At 44.0% G+C, this 13,337-nt stretch overlaps 1 protein-coding gene across 1 annotated transcript; it reads left to right on the forward strand.

Moving 5' to 3' along the window:
- The first annotated feature begins 11,276 nt into the window (after positions 1 to 11,276).
- On the forward strand, positions 11,277 to 12,871 carry myf6 (myogenic factor 6). Its single transcript, XM_079294603.1, has 3 exons — positions 11,277 to 11,824; positions 12,321 to 12,414; positions 12,494 to 12,871. Exons 1-3 carry the CDS (start codon positions 11,309 to 11,311, stop codon positions 12,601 to 12,603), a joined length of 720 nt encoding a protein of 239 aa, XP_079150729.1. The 5' UTR covers positions 11,277 to 11,308; the 3' UTR covers positions 12,604 to 12,871.
- Positions 12,872 to 13,337: the final 466 nt, after the last annotated feature.

A 13,337-nucleotide genomic window follows, 5' to 3' on the forward strand; every position in this document is an offset into this window, starting at 1 on the left:
AAGGTTTCAGCTCCCCGCTGGCGTAAACTGTGGGTGGCAAGGAGATAAAACACAAGGCAGACCCGGCATTGTTTGTGCTGCCTGTTTGTGGTCTGCATCCATGCAGGGGCGTGTGTGCCGCAGCCCTTATGTCTCTACAAGGTAGCAAGGGCACGCTAAAACCTCCCACGCAGAGAATGAGGTGTAATAACACAGCTTTTGTTTAGCCCACACTTACAGTTGGAAAATCCAGCATCCAGTCGGCGTTTTAATGCATGAAAAATCGAAGCAAAATCATTTGAATGCCACAAGGTGAACAAACCCACGTAAAAATGCATAATAAATCAAAACGTGATGATCCAACTAGTGTTCTCTACTGGAGGTCCTCGGTTTAAGTATGGGGGGTCCCCCCGCTCCACCTGTCCCCCTGCACCCAGGGTCAGCCACCAGAGAGGTGGTCCCGCCTGGCTCCATCCACACCACGAGACCCTATCAACGCTAAACAGTGTGAAACAACACATTAACCAGCGGCCTGTCCAAATGTCAGCCAGGACAAGTGCTTGCTTTAAAAAGGACCTCCTCACATCTCAGTTATCTAGCTGTGTGGTCTTCCTCGTGAAGATATGTCGTCGGATTGTTGTTTTTTTGTCGCTGCGTTGTTGTCGTAACCTGCGTGGAAGCGTCTGCTGAGCAACATCGGAATCACTGCCTGCTGAGAAGTGAAGAGGAGGTTCCGATTGAAGATTGGACGGGGATTTCTGTTGATGATACAATGCCCACACGGATTTTATGAAGGAATTTATGATGTTTGAGAATGTGTTGACTCCGACGTCTGCGTTCTTTGGAGGTATAATCCCGCCAATGCCGTTCGTACCAAAGCTTAGCAAACACAACAGGGTTTATGCAATCAATGACTCACATTCAGGCGCTGCCTGCTGTTATTTACCACGTTCAGAGTCAAAAAGGCAGCGTTGATAGCGCTGGTATGTGTGTAGAAAAGAACCTTATGGAGGTTTATGTCAAATTTAAGCCGTATAATCATATTTCAGGCCAGCTTTAGAGCAAAAAGCCAGACATTTAGACGATAAAAACATGTTGATACAAACATTATCAGCTTTTTTATTTCTTTTAGACTCCACTGCAGCAACCTTTTTATTGAGGTCTGTCTGGACTTGAAAGTCTTATTTCCCTAAAAAGAAAAAATATATATATTATTTTCTGATGAGCAGTTTCTTGATGTTCTTGGTTACTGTCTCTAGATCTGCATTGTTCTTCCTGGATTTTGTTTTCACTTGTTTTCAGGAAATGAGAGATTTAGACTCCGCACTCGGGGAACTTGAGTCGAGTGAGATTTGGATCAGGAGATCCGGAGATTGACGTCTCTATTTGACATTAATTTAAAAACTATTTTAGTCTGAAAGATCAGTTTGTATAAAAGTTGAACTGACCAACTCATGTGGGAAATTAAGGTATGTCATAACAATCTCAAACCAGCAGCAGGGAAATGCATCAAATTCTACTGTTCTCTACTTCAATATATATATATATAGATATATATTTATCACCAAAAGAGTATGAAGGCTAAAACGGTGTTAATTTAAGTGTGGAGGTATAATTATCTGTCCTTTCATAATTTACAGAAATCATGTCAAGGAAAAGTGACGCTGTGGCTGAATGTAAATGAAGTGAATCATCTTTTAAAATCGATTCATCACGCGTACTAATTTCTGGCGTTAATGTATTTATATGAACATTTTGATACACACAATAGATGCATACACATTTGGGCATCTTTGGCATTACAAGTTCAGCACTGCAGGGGATTAATATTGCGACACTTTGGTGGTATCGTGCAACCCAAACCCTCACTACTGTTCCACACATTAATCTCACAGAGCGTGACTAACCCGGCGGTAACAGGAGCCGGGGCCGGCGGTCCCCGCGGACCCCGTCCTGCATGTCAGTGCTTTAGACCGCGCCGCTGTAAGGACCAGACCCAGAACCTCCCTGGGCCCCCGGAGACCCTGTGAAACCAAACAGTGAGGTCAGCTCTGGGCTCCCATCTCACAGCGAGGATTACACACACACACACACACACACACACACACACACATACAAAGAGCTAAAACCACTGAGACTGGATTAAGTCATTAAGGGTAACCATCCCCTAAAACCTCAGCCAGGGACTTTCTCTGTAAAGAGATATTCTCTTCTCACAGCAATTGATTTTCTATCTGTGAGCAAAGCCGCCTCTCCTGACCTTCACTCTGGATGGACAATTCATTTCTGCAGCTTTCTTAACTAATTCTCTGCAAAAGAAATCAATAAAAGCCTTCCTGGTTATCGCCCACCAAAAAGACAATGAAACGAAATGGCTGTAAAGAGCAGACTGATGCTTCCCCATCAATAATATTACACCCGTCTGACCATTTCCCTGCATGCACCTGCACGACTATTACACACGCGCAATGAAACTCCATCTCCAATAACTTCCACAACAGTAACACTATATTTTCATATTGTATCAAACAGGTGGTGAAGACCTTCAGGGCCGGTGACTATAGGACTCGTGTGCACGTGCATGTGTGTGTCTGTGTGCACGTGCACGTGCGGCACCTCAGATGGGACAATTGATCCGAAGTCTCGCACTCCTGTTCGCTCATCAAAATACGAACAACAGCGTCGCACTTTCAGGATAACATTACCGTGCCTGCAGCATTCCACATACGGGGATGATGAACTCACGCACACACACACACACACACACACACACACACACACCTACACACACACACACACACACACACGCGATCATCAATGCTCAATTACCCTCTCCTGTGTTTGGACAGTAATGCTAGTCCGGAGGGTCTTGGGTGTGGAGAGCAACCTGTTGAGAATAATTCATGCGAGTGTCAAAAGTGGGAATCTCTGGATTCTCTTACATTTCGTGGGCCACACACACACGTACGGCTGGACGAGGCCTTCAGCCCATTTGTCAACATTATAGGGATCAATTGTAAATCACCTTTCATTTGTTGCTTTCAGCCAAGTCAGACGAGCGTAGATATCGCAGCGAGTCAACTTTCGTAGACGTGAATGGGATCGCTATTTATTTGGGTTATTTTACATGTCATGTTGGAGATATTTGAGATACCAATTTAGTTCACAGATGTTATAAATCCTGGTAAAAGCCACTATCCACTGTTGATTTCCCAATATAAAGAACTATTAAGCTTTAAAACACTTTGGATAAAAGTGTCTGCTAAAGTCAAGGCCATGTTAATTCACTTTGGTTCAAAGAAGATCGAACTCAACAGAAGGCAGATGTTCTGTTGGTGTCCTGATAGTAATTTGTACATTTGTACATTCTGTGAAGTCCCTTGCTTTGGACGTTCCTCTTTATTTGTCATCTTCGTTATTTATGGATGACACGCTCAACATTTTATCTCTTTGATGAACAATTCCATGAACACGATGATGGAAATTGGGCCTGCAACTAATATGAATCAAGTAGATTATTTGGTTATTCCACAAATGTCCAACAATAGCAAGATTTTCTGTCATCATTGACCAGAGCCCAAGGTTGATATCTTTTTGTTTTGTTCAACCAATTAATGATATCTAACATGCCAATTCGACATTGAAGCTGGTAAAGCTTGATAAATGACTAAAACCACAAGTCAGTTCTATCAAAATGTTGTCAGTTGACTCATTAAGTAAGTGACCAATCATCTCAGCGCCAGCTAAAATGTTAAAAAGCAGCCTGCGTCCAGTCAAAGCTTCGGTGCCCTTTGTATCTGTTGTTTTAATGATAGACCCCTTAGAACCAATTATGCAGCGCTGCAGCGCCCCTCTCCTCACTCGTCAGCACGGACATTCATCAATATCCTATTAGTTTCTCTTGGAGCCGGGCACCACAAGAAAAAAGTCTGCTGTTGTTGTTATTCAGGAGTTTCATTTTCATTGTAACAAAACACGCTTTGTTCTCGGCTCAGACACTTCTGGAAAAACTAATATTGGGGGATCATTGTCACCCGGGTTGCCATGGCTACAGTCGCACTTGCCGATGATTGGATTCATTCTGTGTTATCGCTGGCTACATCCCCGGCTCCCAGAGCCCGTGTGATATCAATGATAGCGACGTTTCACCGTATCGTTTACAGGCTGCAACATCAAAGCTGCAAAAGAACCCCCCCCCCAAAAAAAACTCAGACTCTCTCGTCTTTTGGAGTTGGATTCAATTTCCACACGTTTTGAGCAATGAAGGTTGTGAGAAATGCCTTTGGACACCCTGCGATGCTTGGCACTTGTCGAAAAGTACATGGACAAGAGGTGGGGTGAAACACAGAGGGCTAGACAGAAGGCAACAGGGTCAACGTATCACCTCACTGGCCAGACGAGAGGTCTCCCATCGTCTGCTGCTGGGTCAAGGCCAGTGCCCTCTCTTAGTCCCCCACCAGTGACTCTGTCTGGCTGGCAGACAGGGATACAACACCGAGGGCTGATCCATCACTCTCCTGAATGAGGACAGAATCAATCAGGAGGGACCTTCAGATCACTCTGATCTAAATCAGCATGGGCTGTCAGGTGAAATGCTGCAGAAGGCCCATTCTCAGTGTGCGTTATGACGAAGACCTGTTGAAACAAAGGCGAACAGCTGCTCAAATCTGCTCGCACTGCAGGCTTGTTGGCATTTCGTCCTCTACTCTCGATGCTAAATGGCGAGTTATTATTCTTTACATCCATTTGCAGGAACAACCCTTTAAGCCAGTCCATCAATACCAGTCCATTTGCGAGGGGGTTATTGACATTGCCTGACCAGTGCAACACTCTCGTCGTGTCGCATAAAGCAATGCTCTGAGGTCATGGAGAGTTAGCTGGCAAGCCGGGCAAGTCAGCGAGCTCTTTCACTCGCTAATTGATGTACTTCAGCCGCCCGGCCTTTGAACTGAATCCCTGCGTCGTCCACCAGAGAAAGGGCAGATGCCATCAGCGTTGCCTCCCCTTTCGGCTTTGAAACCCAAGCCCTCCCCCCCCCCCCCCCCGACTAACCCGCCAGCTCAGGGCACGAGTGAGAGGAGCCGTCTGTTAGCTTAGCTCCAGAGAGACAGCTACTCCCCACCGTCGAGACTGGTCTGCGAGTACGAGGGAGTCGGGCCAAAAAGATTAGCTGTGTTTTCAGTGGGAGATGCTATCACGCTGGCGGCAGTGACTGTCTCAGAGCTTGGTTGGGCCGAGGAGAAGGAGGGGAGCCATTGTTTGTGCAAGACTTGAGCCCGGACTGGCGCTCTTCCAGCCCTGCGCAGGAAGCCTCTCAGGGATTATTTGCCTATGCGTTTGTGCATGCAGGCCTGGAGTTTAGTTACTTCCGTTTCATGAAAACGACACGTTAGCAACTCAACTTCGCCAACGGTTTTCAAATTTTGTTTTTAAACATAATGTGCGTTTTTTAAAATCCAGTGTGTTCTCCTGGACGTTTGTGAGGTTTGCACACATGACAAAATTCAAATACTCTATGCATGACACTCTGACAACCAGCCGAATTCCCAAATCTTGCAAAGTGGTTTTAAGCTGTGAAGGAAATGTTCTGTTTCAGCCAAAACCCAAAATGTATTCGCAGCCTTAAAGTTATGCAGCTTCTCCAAACTTCAAACGATAACTCTCCTGCGTGGCAGGGTTATGGAAATGCCTTGCCCCGTTTGTGAATTCCTTTTTCTGCTCATAATTTGAGGCAGAAAAGACGGCTGAGATGAAATAATCAGTTAGGTTGAGTGGTAACAGCCCAAAGAGTGTGAACAGTAATAGAAACACAAGTTTTACATCTCATTAGTGGCCACACTGATTGCAAAAATAATCTCAGGAAAGTGGATGGATTTTGCAAAAGGAAGGGAATCTTCTTACTGAAGAAGATTGCCTCCGTAATACCTGCATGTGCTGGTGTGACATCTGAAGTTATTTCTGGCTGGTAATGAAACGGGCTAACGAGCAGAGTAACAAGAGAGGAGGAATTCCTGCTCATTGTAACCACCTGTTGCAGTCTTTGTTTCTGGCCTCCCATAGCACATGGCTGCTAGTTGATGCCTTTGTTTTCTGCAGTTATCTGCATTGAACTGCTCCTCCCCCATTCTTGGCATTTTCTAATACTTGGAAGCTCTGCCCAGAAGATATGTGGTTGTTACTTTTTACAAAAAAAAAATGTACACCCTGGACAGGTCGCCAGACTATCGCAGGGCTGACACACAGAAGACCATTCACGCTCACAAAGCCGTCGATTAACCTAAGCTGCATGTCTTTGGCCTGTGAGAGGAAGCCGGAGAGAACCCACGCTGACTCGGGGAGAACATTCAAACTCCACACGGAAGGACCGCCCAGACCGGGATCGAAGCCCGGCCCCTGATCCAAACATGGTAGGGTAAAAATAAAACTTTGACAGATGATTTATAAAAATGTCATTAGTGTGGCAGTGCTTATCAATTTGTTGCTCCACAAACGGAGAAAAAAAGAGACAACAACAATAAAGAGACTGCAGAAATGATCCATCCATCTTTTGCTTTCAGTTTCGGATCAATCTCTGCTGAACATCTGACGTGACATTTATCGTCTCAACATCGTTTTATCTCAATTCCAAAAAAGCTCTTTCCCACTCATTTACCAACCTCCCTTTACAGTCGGAAGACCGGAGGCCCCGTAGGTCACAGTGTCGTGATCCCAGGTGAGGCATTGTCATCGGCCCCATGACCAGGGTACTTAACCCCTTATTGGCTAATTCATATCCCAGGTGTGGAGCCGGGTTATATACGGTGTGTCCGTCACGGCGATCAGAGTTTCCTCTAAAACAGCCCAATGAGTGGGCAGGAGGTCCAGTTAAGCCAGTTGTAGGTGGAGGACAGGAGGTGTGTGAGGGGGGGGGGGGGCGGAGAGCTTAGAGAGAAGGGGTCCTGCAGTTCGAGTTCATTATCAGTTCTGTTTGTGACCCCCGTGTCAGCACTGGTCCTAACTGGATCCCACTTCTATCACTTGCTGGGGGGGGGGGGGGGGGAGAATGATCACATGGACAAGCTCAGTTATGAACCGTAAGACAACATGATACTGCAAGCATGATGTTCTTTAAAGTGTGTGGAAATTTAAGATGGCCGAAAAGAGGGAGAAAAATAAAGTGAGTAGTGTTGTTCGTTTAAACTACAGTAAATCATACAGTTAATTTCATAACACCAGTTTAACAACATTAATTACATTCATGGGGTTAAGTGGCGCACCGGCTGCTGACTGACAAGATATTATTATTGGATTAATTCACGCATACTTCTCCGGGTTGGAGAAAAATGAGTCCTGAATATGTCCTTGATATCATTTCTTCAAACATTTACCAAATAATATTCATGGCTTTATCGTTGTCTTTTCCATTATAATACCAAAACTATTCAAAAAAGATGTAAAATGACCTTTTTATTTACCTCTGCAACACGCTCTAAAGCAGCGTAATGTCATACCACACTTTTAAATAAGATCACCGCGTCAGCTCATGGCCTACATACACACTCGCTTCATCATCTGCAGTATTTCCATGCAGAGTTCAGACTGCAGAGCTGTTGACTCCAAACGTCATCGGATTCAATAAATTGACGCGCCCTGCAGTCCATCATGACTCCACCTCCTCGCCTGAGAGGCCAGCTCCTCCCGGTTGAGTTCCTCGCCCAGGCTATCCCATGATTCTCCCTGACAGCTGAAGCGTCAACCCCTTGACACTGGCGGGAATTTATGGTCCGGTTCAGGATGCACAGTAGCCCCGGGGAGAGAACACGGGATCGGGGCACAGCAGGGACACGACTCCATTCATCTCCAACAAGTGTGCACTTCATTTAAGCTCAGTGACCGAGGCCTCATTTTGATATTCATTATCTTCACCAGCCAGTTGTTTATCTGATATATTCATCATCTGTTTGCATGAGAGTAAGAAAGCGTCGGTGACAGGGAATGCAGCACGAGTCTTGTTTGGATCTTTATGGTAACAACGGGATGCAAAATATATCTCCTGACAAAACGCACTCAGATACCAACACCTCCCACTCGGGAGAACATAATGCACCACATTCAGAGGCACAAACACACACACACACACACACACACACACACACACACAATAAGCGTGGCAAGCTCACAAACAGCAAACCAATAATAAAAGCAACATTGTTTTCCACACGAGGCTGCCCCTGGGAAAACCTCCCTTCTGGGTAAAACAAAAGGAAAGGAAATCTCGTGCATTTGCATCATTCATATCTTGAAAAGTGTGATTTCTACAGCAGGATTCAAGTGTTTTACATGAGTTTATTCAGCCTTTTCATAAGGTTGCTATGTTCTTAAAATAACATAGACATTCACATTCTGTCCTGCTGCATTCACAGTGAGGAAAAAGCGGCGCGTGTGCAACATTATATTCGGGTCAACATGCAAATTATAACATTATCTTACGTTTTAATTTGAATCGGTGTCGTGTGCTGGTCTTTATAATGAACTTATGTAACGTAGTGCTGAGCCTCTGAGCAGCTTGTTGAAGTTGCAACTTAATCAACAGACATTTCCTGCAGAGACAGAAATACAATGGGCCCTATTTTAACACAGCAGGAATCACACAGGTGTAATCAATAACGTTAATTATGCACTGCAAAGCTGGGGGGGGGGGGTACAAAATGCTTTGTGTCCTGCTTCTGGCTTCTTGCGTCTGGTTAAGTTGCCCAAACGCAACCATAAAGATGTTCATGATGCTTTGCCACAAAGCTAATACTAATACTGCAGGAAAACATATAAATACATGAATGCGTAATGTTCAGTATTTTATTAGTTTATTCGTTTATAAAAACATTTCCTCATTATACTTTAAAAACTATTTTGTGCATATTTCCATAATTTACACATAGCTGCAATGTCAAGATGGCTGTTTAAAAAAAAGAGCCTAAATTGAGCACACAGTTTGGTCAACGTGAAAAGAAACAGCAGCTTCACCACAGTGGGCATTGTGACTTGCACAGGTGGAGCTCATGAGGTAAATTAGGGCTCCGCTCCATTGGAGCGTCTCAGTGAGACGGCACGCTCTCAGTGGGTTCACCTCAATGGGACGCTGCAGTCGTTAATGATGTCACTCACACCTGACAAGACGAACTGACCACTTTACAAACAGATCAATACAACTGAGGCGTGAGACTGTCAGCCAGAGGGGAAGAAATGAAGATGGACACCACTCACGCCAAGTAGTCGTGGTTCACAATCACAAACTAAAAATGACCCACAGAAGAATGAAAATCTGTTGTTTTAAAATATCAAAAGTATTCGACTCTGATATGGTGCATTTTTGCAATGTTATCAGAAGAACTCGAAAATCCTGTTGCTATTATATCTTTGGATCCTTTGCACAATATTACAAGATTGTTGGCCTCTATTCCTGGTAGTCACGTTTACAGTCATCGGAAATCAAGGAATTTGCTTATTTTGTTGTATTTGAAGTGGTAAAATCAGATAAAAACAAAGTGTATAGCTCCTTTTTTGATTATATAGCTGTCTTTGATGACTTAGCAGCATTTTTGCCACCGGCTTGTCGTTAAAGTAATTATGATTTAGAGATATGAATTAGAAATAAAACCACGAGGCTGATATGAATACGTTCTCTCACTTGGCTTCTCTTCATAAACAGTCTGTGTGATGTGACGGGAATGACTTAAGAGATGCCATGTTGACTGGTAATCGTGTTTCAGACACCCTGGCCTGACAAATGACGAAAAGCCTCTGTGACTCCCCAACAACGTAACAGAAGCCCGGAGGAGGGAGGGGGGGGGGGGACTTCCAGGGTAAAAGTAAAACCCCACTAGTACGGCAGACATACACAAATAGGAATCACTCACATTCCCGCCTGTGAGGTTTCCAATTGTAGACCTTTCAGGTTGCAGCAGAAATGCCACACGCTATATATAACACCTCCTCTTATGAATCTGAGATGAATGAGCCACGTTTCTATTTTTAACGTCCCATGCATGTGTTTCACAAAGCTGCTTTGACACTGCACATTCCAATCTATTTTTGTTGGGATTTTTCTACATGTTACAATCGGCCGTACCATTCCCACCAGCTAAAACCGGCACAACACATCTGAAGTGTGTTTAGGATTGTATGGCTCCTGTATGTGAATGATGCTTTACTCACGCGACTGTTTGCTTTTACCTTAAATAAGATGTTAGTCAGTGTGTTCAACCTGTTCAGCCTGTAATCCAGCATGACATGCTTGTCATTTTTGGGTAACACAATCAAGAGTTACATTTTTTTAGCCACTTGGGGGTAGTGGAAACACTCTCTACACTGACATATTGTTTCCATAATGTGATGTGGCGGTGGAATATGAAGTAGCGTTGTTTATGTACGGAAGTTATGGGAGAAAAAAAGTCAACGTTTGGATTAAAATTACTACAGAAAAGACGTCACTTAAGAACAGAAGTTACACAACGAATAAGTCCACGTTTGGTTATAAATAACCAAGGAAATGTGATTAGAACTTATATGACAAATAAACCAACAACTGGCTTGAAATAACTACAGAAGTTGTGTTATTTACATCAGGAATTAACGTGACCAATAAGTCAACTTTTGGTTCAAAATAAGGTTGGAAGTGACATTACTTAAGTACGGAAGTTAAGTGACAAATAAGTCAACTTTTGGGTGAAAAAAACCACAGAAGTTCCGTGACAAAGAAGTCATTGTTGAATTCTGGTTCCACACAGGACACGGACAGCAGTCTCCTGTTTAACTGTATTCTCAGGTGTAACTAACGGTGTATGAGAACAGCCGGCATATCGATAAAAGCAAACTTGATGTATAAGGACAATAACCTGCTGCAGAAGGACACAATCCACCAAAGTATTCTTTCAAGTGGCACATTACTGATCTAAAACCGAAAGCACTAATAAAGCCTTCATAAACCCCGTATGGAGTGTTATATTAAATGTTGATATGTTGACTCTTTAACAAGAGTATTATGTCTTTCACCTTCTCAGCGGCAGCGCATGGGGGATATCTCTGTGCTGCCATTTTGTCCGGATGTAGATATGTGAAGCACCTGTCATGAAACGTGAGATGACATTTCAATAAACCTCGAAGTATAAGCATTCCCTGCACAAAGTCAGTGTGGTTGTAAAGAGCCATTGAAAAAAAAGAAGACGCAGTATGGCAGCCAAAGCGTTGGGTAGAGTTTCACATTCTATATATAAGCCTGGTGACTTGTGTCCCTGCTGCTCTGTTCAAATGCCAGAGTCACACTGTCAAAACAGAGAGAGAGGGGCGCAACAACATGATGGACCTTTTTGAGACCAACCCTTATCTTTTCAATGATTTGCGCTATTTGGAAGAAGGGGATCATGGACCATTACAGCACCTGGATATGTCCGGGGTGTCCCCTCTCTACAACGGCAATGACAGCCCGCTGTCCCCGGGCCAGGATAACGTCCCGTCCGAGACCGGGGAGGAGAGCAGCGGGGAGGAGCACGTCCTCGCGCCCCCGGGTCTCCGTGCGCACTGCGACGGCCAGTGCCTCATGTGGGCCTGCAAAATCTGCAAGAGGAAGTCGGCGCCGACGGACAGACGCAAGGCCGCCACGCTCAGGGAGAGGAGGAGGCTGAAGAAGATCAACGAGGCCTTCGAGGTGCTGAAAAGGAAGACGGTGGCCAACCCCAACCAGAGGCTACCCAAGGTGGAGATTTTACGCAGCGCCATCAGCTACATCGAGGGGCTACAGGACCTGCTGCAGACGCTGGACGAGCAGGAGAAAACGCAAAACGGATCATCCCACAAGTTCAAAGAGCACAGTGTAAGATATCGTTGACAATCCTCAGTGTTCCCATGACACCTCTTCGGAGTGTGTCAGTAGGCCTGTGGCATTCAGATGACTTTATAAAGACACCATGATGACTCAGTGATGTGTTTGTATTCCCCATTGTATCTGTTACATCCCGATAATATTTCTGCATGGACTTGTAAGGTGTCTGTGGTGCTATTAATTACATAATCTTTACTTTTATTGACTTTTATTCCAGTTGGGACCAACAGTATAATATTCACTAAGTCACTGGTGTTAATGTTTGGTCACTTTATATATTTTCCTGTTCGGATATACCTGTGACCTTCCAATAACAGTCATCTTTATTTGGGTTTTTATGTCTGTCAAAAGTATGTTTGCGTGTTTTCGCAATGTTTTTCAGTTTATCAATTGCCAATTTGACAAACTATGCTTGTGTTTATGCATGAGGTTTAATATCAACTGACCAAACACATGTATGGATAACATGCGATGTGTGTTGTTGCAGGTGGCCAGTCATGAGTACCACTGGAAAAAGTCGTCCGAGACCTTGCTGACGTCTGCCGACCATTCCACCGCAGCAATGATAAACCAGAGAGACGGTAGATCTGTCAAACTTCACGATCAACGGTGAATAAATACATAACAGGAAACTGTTGTTCATCTCCTTTTTGTTTTCAGGAACCAGTGAGTCTTCTGGGGCCTCCAGCCTCCTGCGTCTGTCCTCCATCGTGGACAGCATCACCAACGACGACAAAATCAACTTCAGCGAGGACGTTTCAGAAAACTGAAGCGTCCTCCAAGAGCTCGACTGGACAGCAATTTTCAAATTTCGAATTTACATTATTTATCTCTAAATTATTTCCACTATATTCAGCCATTCTGGCTTCTGTTTGTTGTGTCGTCTTCATTTGTACAGCAGGAGCGACACATTTGTACATATTTTATAATAACGTGATGTTTAGATATTATTTATTTTATATTAAGACACAGATCAACGCTTTTATGAAAGCTGATGTTGTATTTAAACGTTTGTACATATGTAACTGACCAAGACAATAAATGAAGGAATAACAACGCTGTGTTGAGGCTTTTGTCACACAGAAGATACGATAAGATAAAAGAATCCTTTATTAGTCCCACAGTGGGGAAATATGCAGGATTACAGCAGCAAAGTGAAGAGTGCAACAAGAGACATCAGCAGAAAACAAAACAAGTATAAATAGTCAAACAGTAAAGGTACAATAAATAAGTAAATCGCAAACAAACAAATATACAATATGACCGGGTTGAGTGGATACACATTATTGCACATATGAGGTTGGAAATATGAAGTATCTGTATTGCACATACATAGTGGGCGTGGTTTCATCCCTCAGGCCATTGCCCACATTTTTACCCCAAAAAATGCAGGGGGTGGACTTCGGTTTAGACCTCGGGGTGAAGTTACACTTTAAACTTTTGCAATAATCGACATCATTGTACTCCTCGTTCTTCAGGGGCATGAAGGGAATGAAAGTGGTTG

Source organism: Melanostigma gelatinosum (assembly GCF_949748355.1).
Source record: "Melanostigma gelatinosum genome assembly, chromosome: 22".
Taxonomy (NCBI): Eukaryota; Metazoa; Chordata; class Actinopteri; order Perciformes; family Zoarcidae; genus Melanostigma; species Melanostigma gelatinosum.

Bases quoted from the DNA above. Each gene is read 5' to 3' on its own strand.
- myf6 (XM_079294603.1), top strand. From the start codon at position 11,309: ATGATGGACCTTTTTGAGACCAACCCTTATCTTTTCAATGATTTGCGC. The intron at 11,825-12,320 runs GTAAGATATCGT...GTGTTGTTGCAG, and splicing joins ACAAGTTCAAAGAGCACAGT to GTGGCCAGTCATGAGTACCA. The intron at 12,415-12,493 runs GTAGATCTGTCA...TTTTGTTTTCAG, and splicing joins AATGATAAACCAGAGAGACG to GAACCAGTGAGTCTTCTGGG.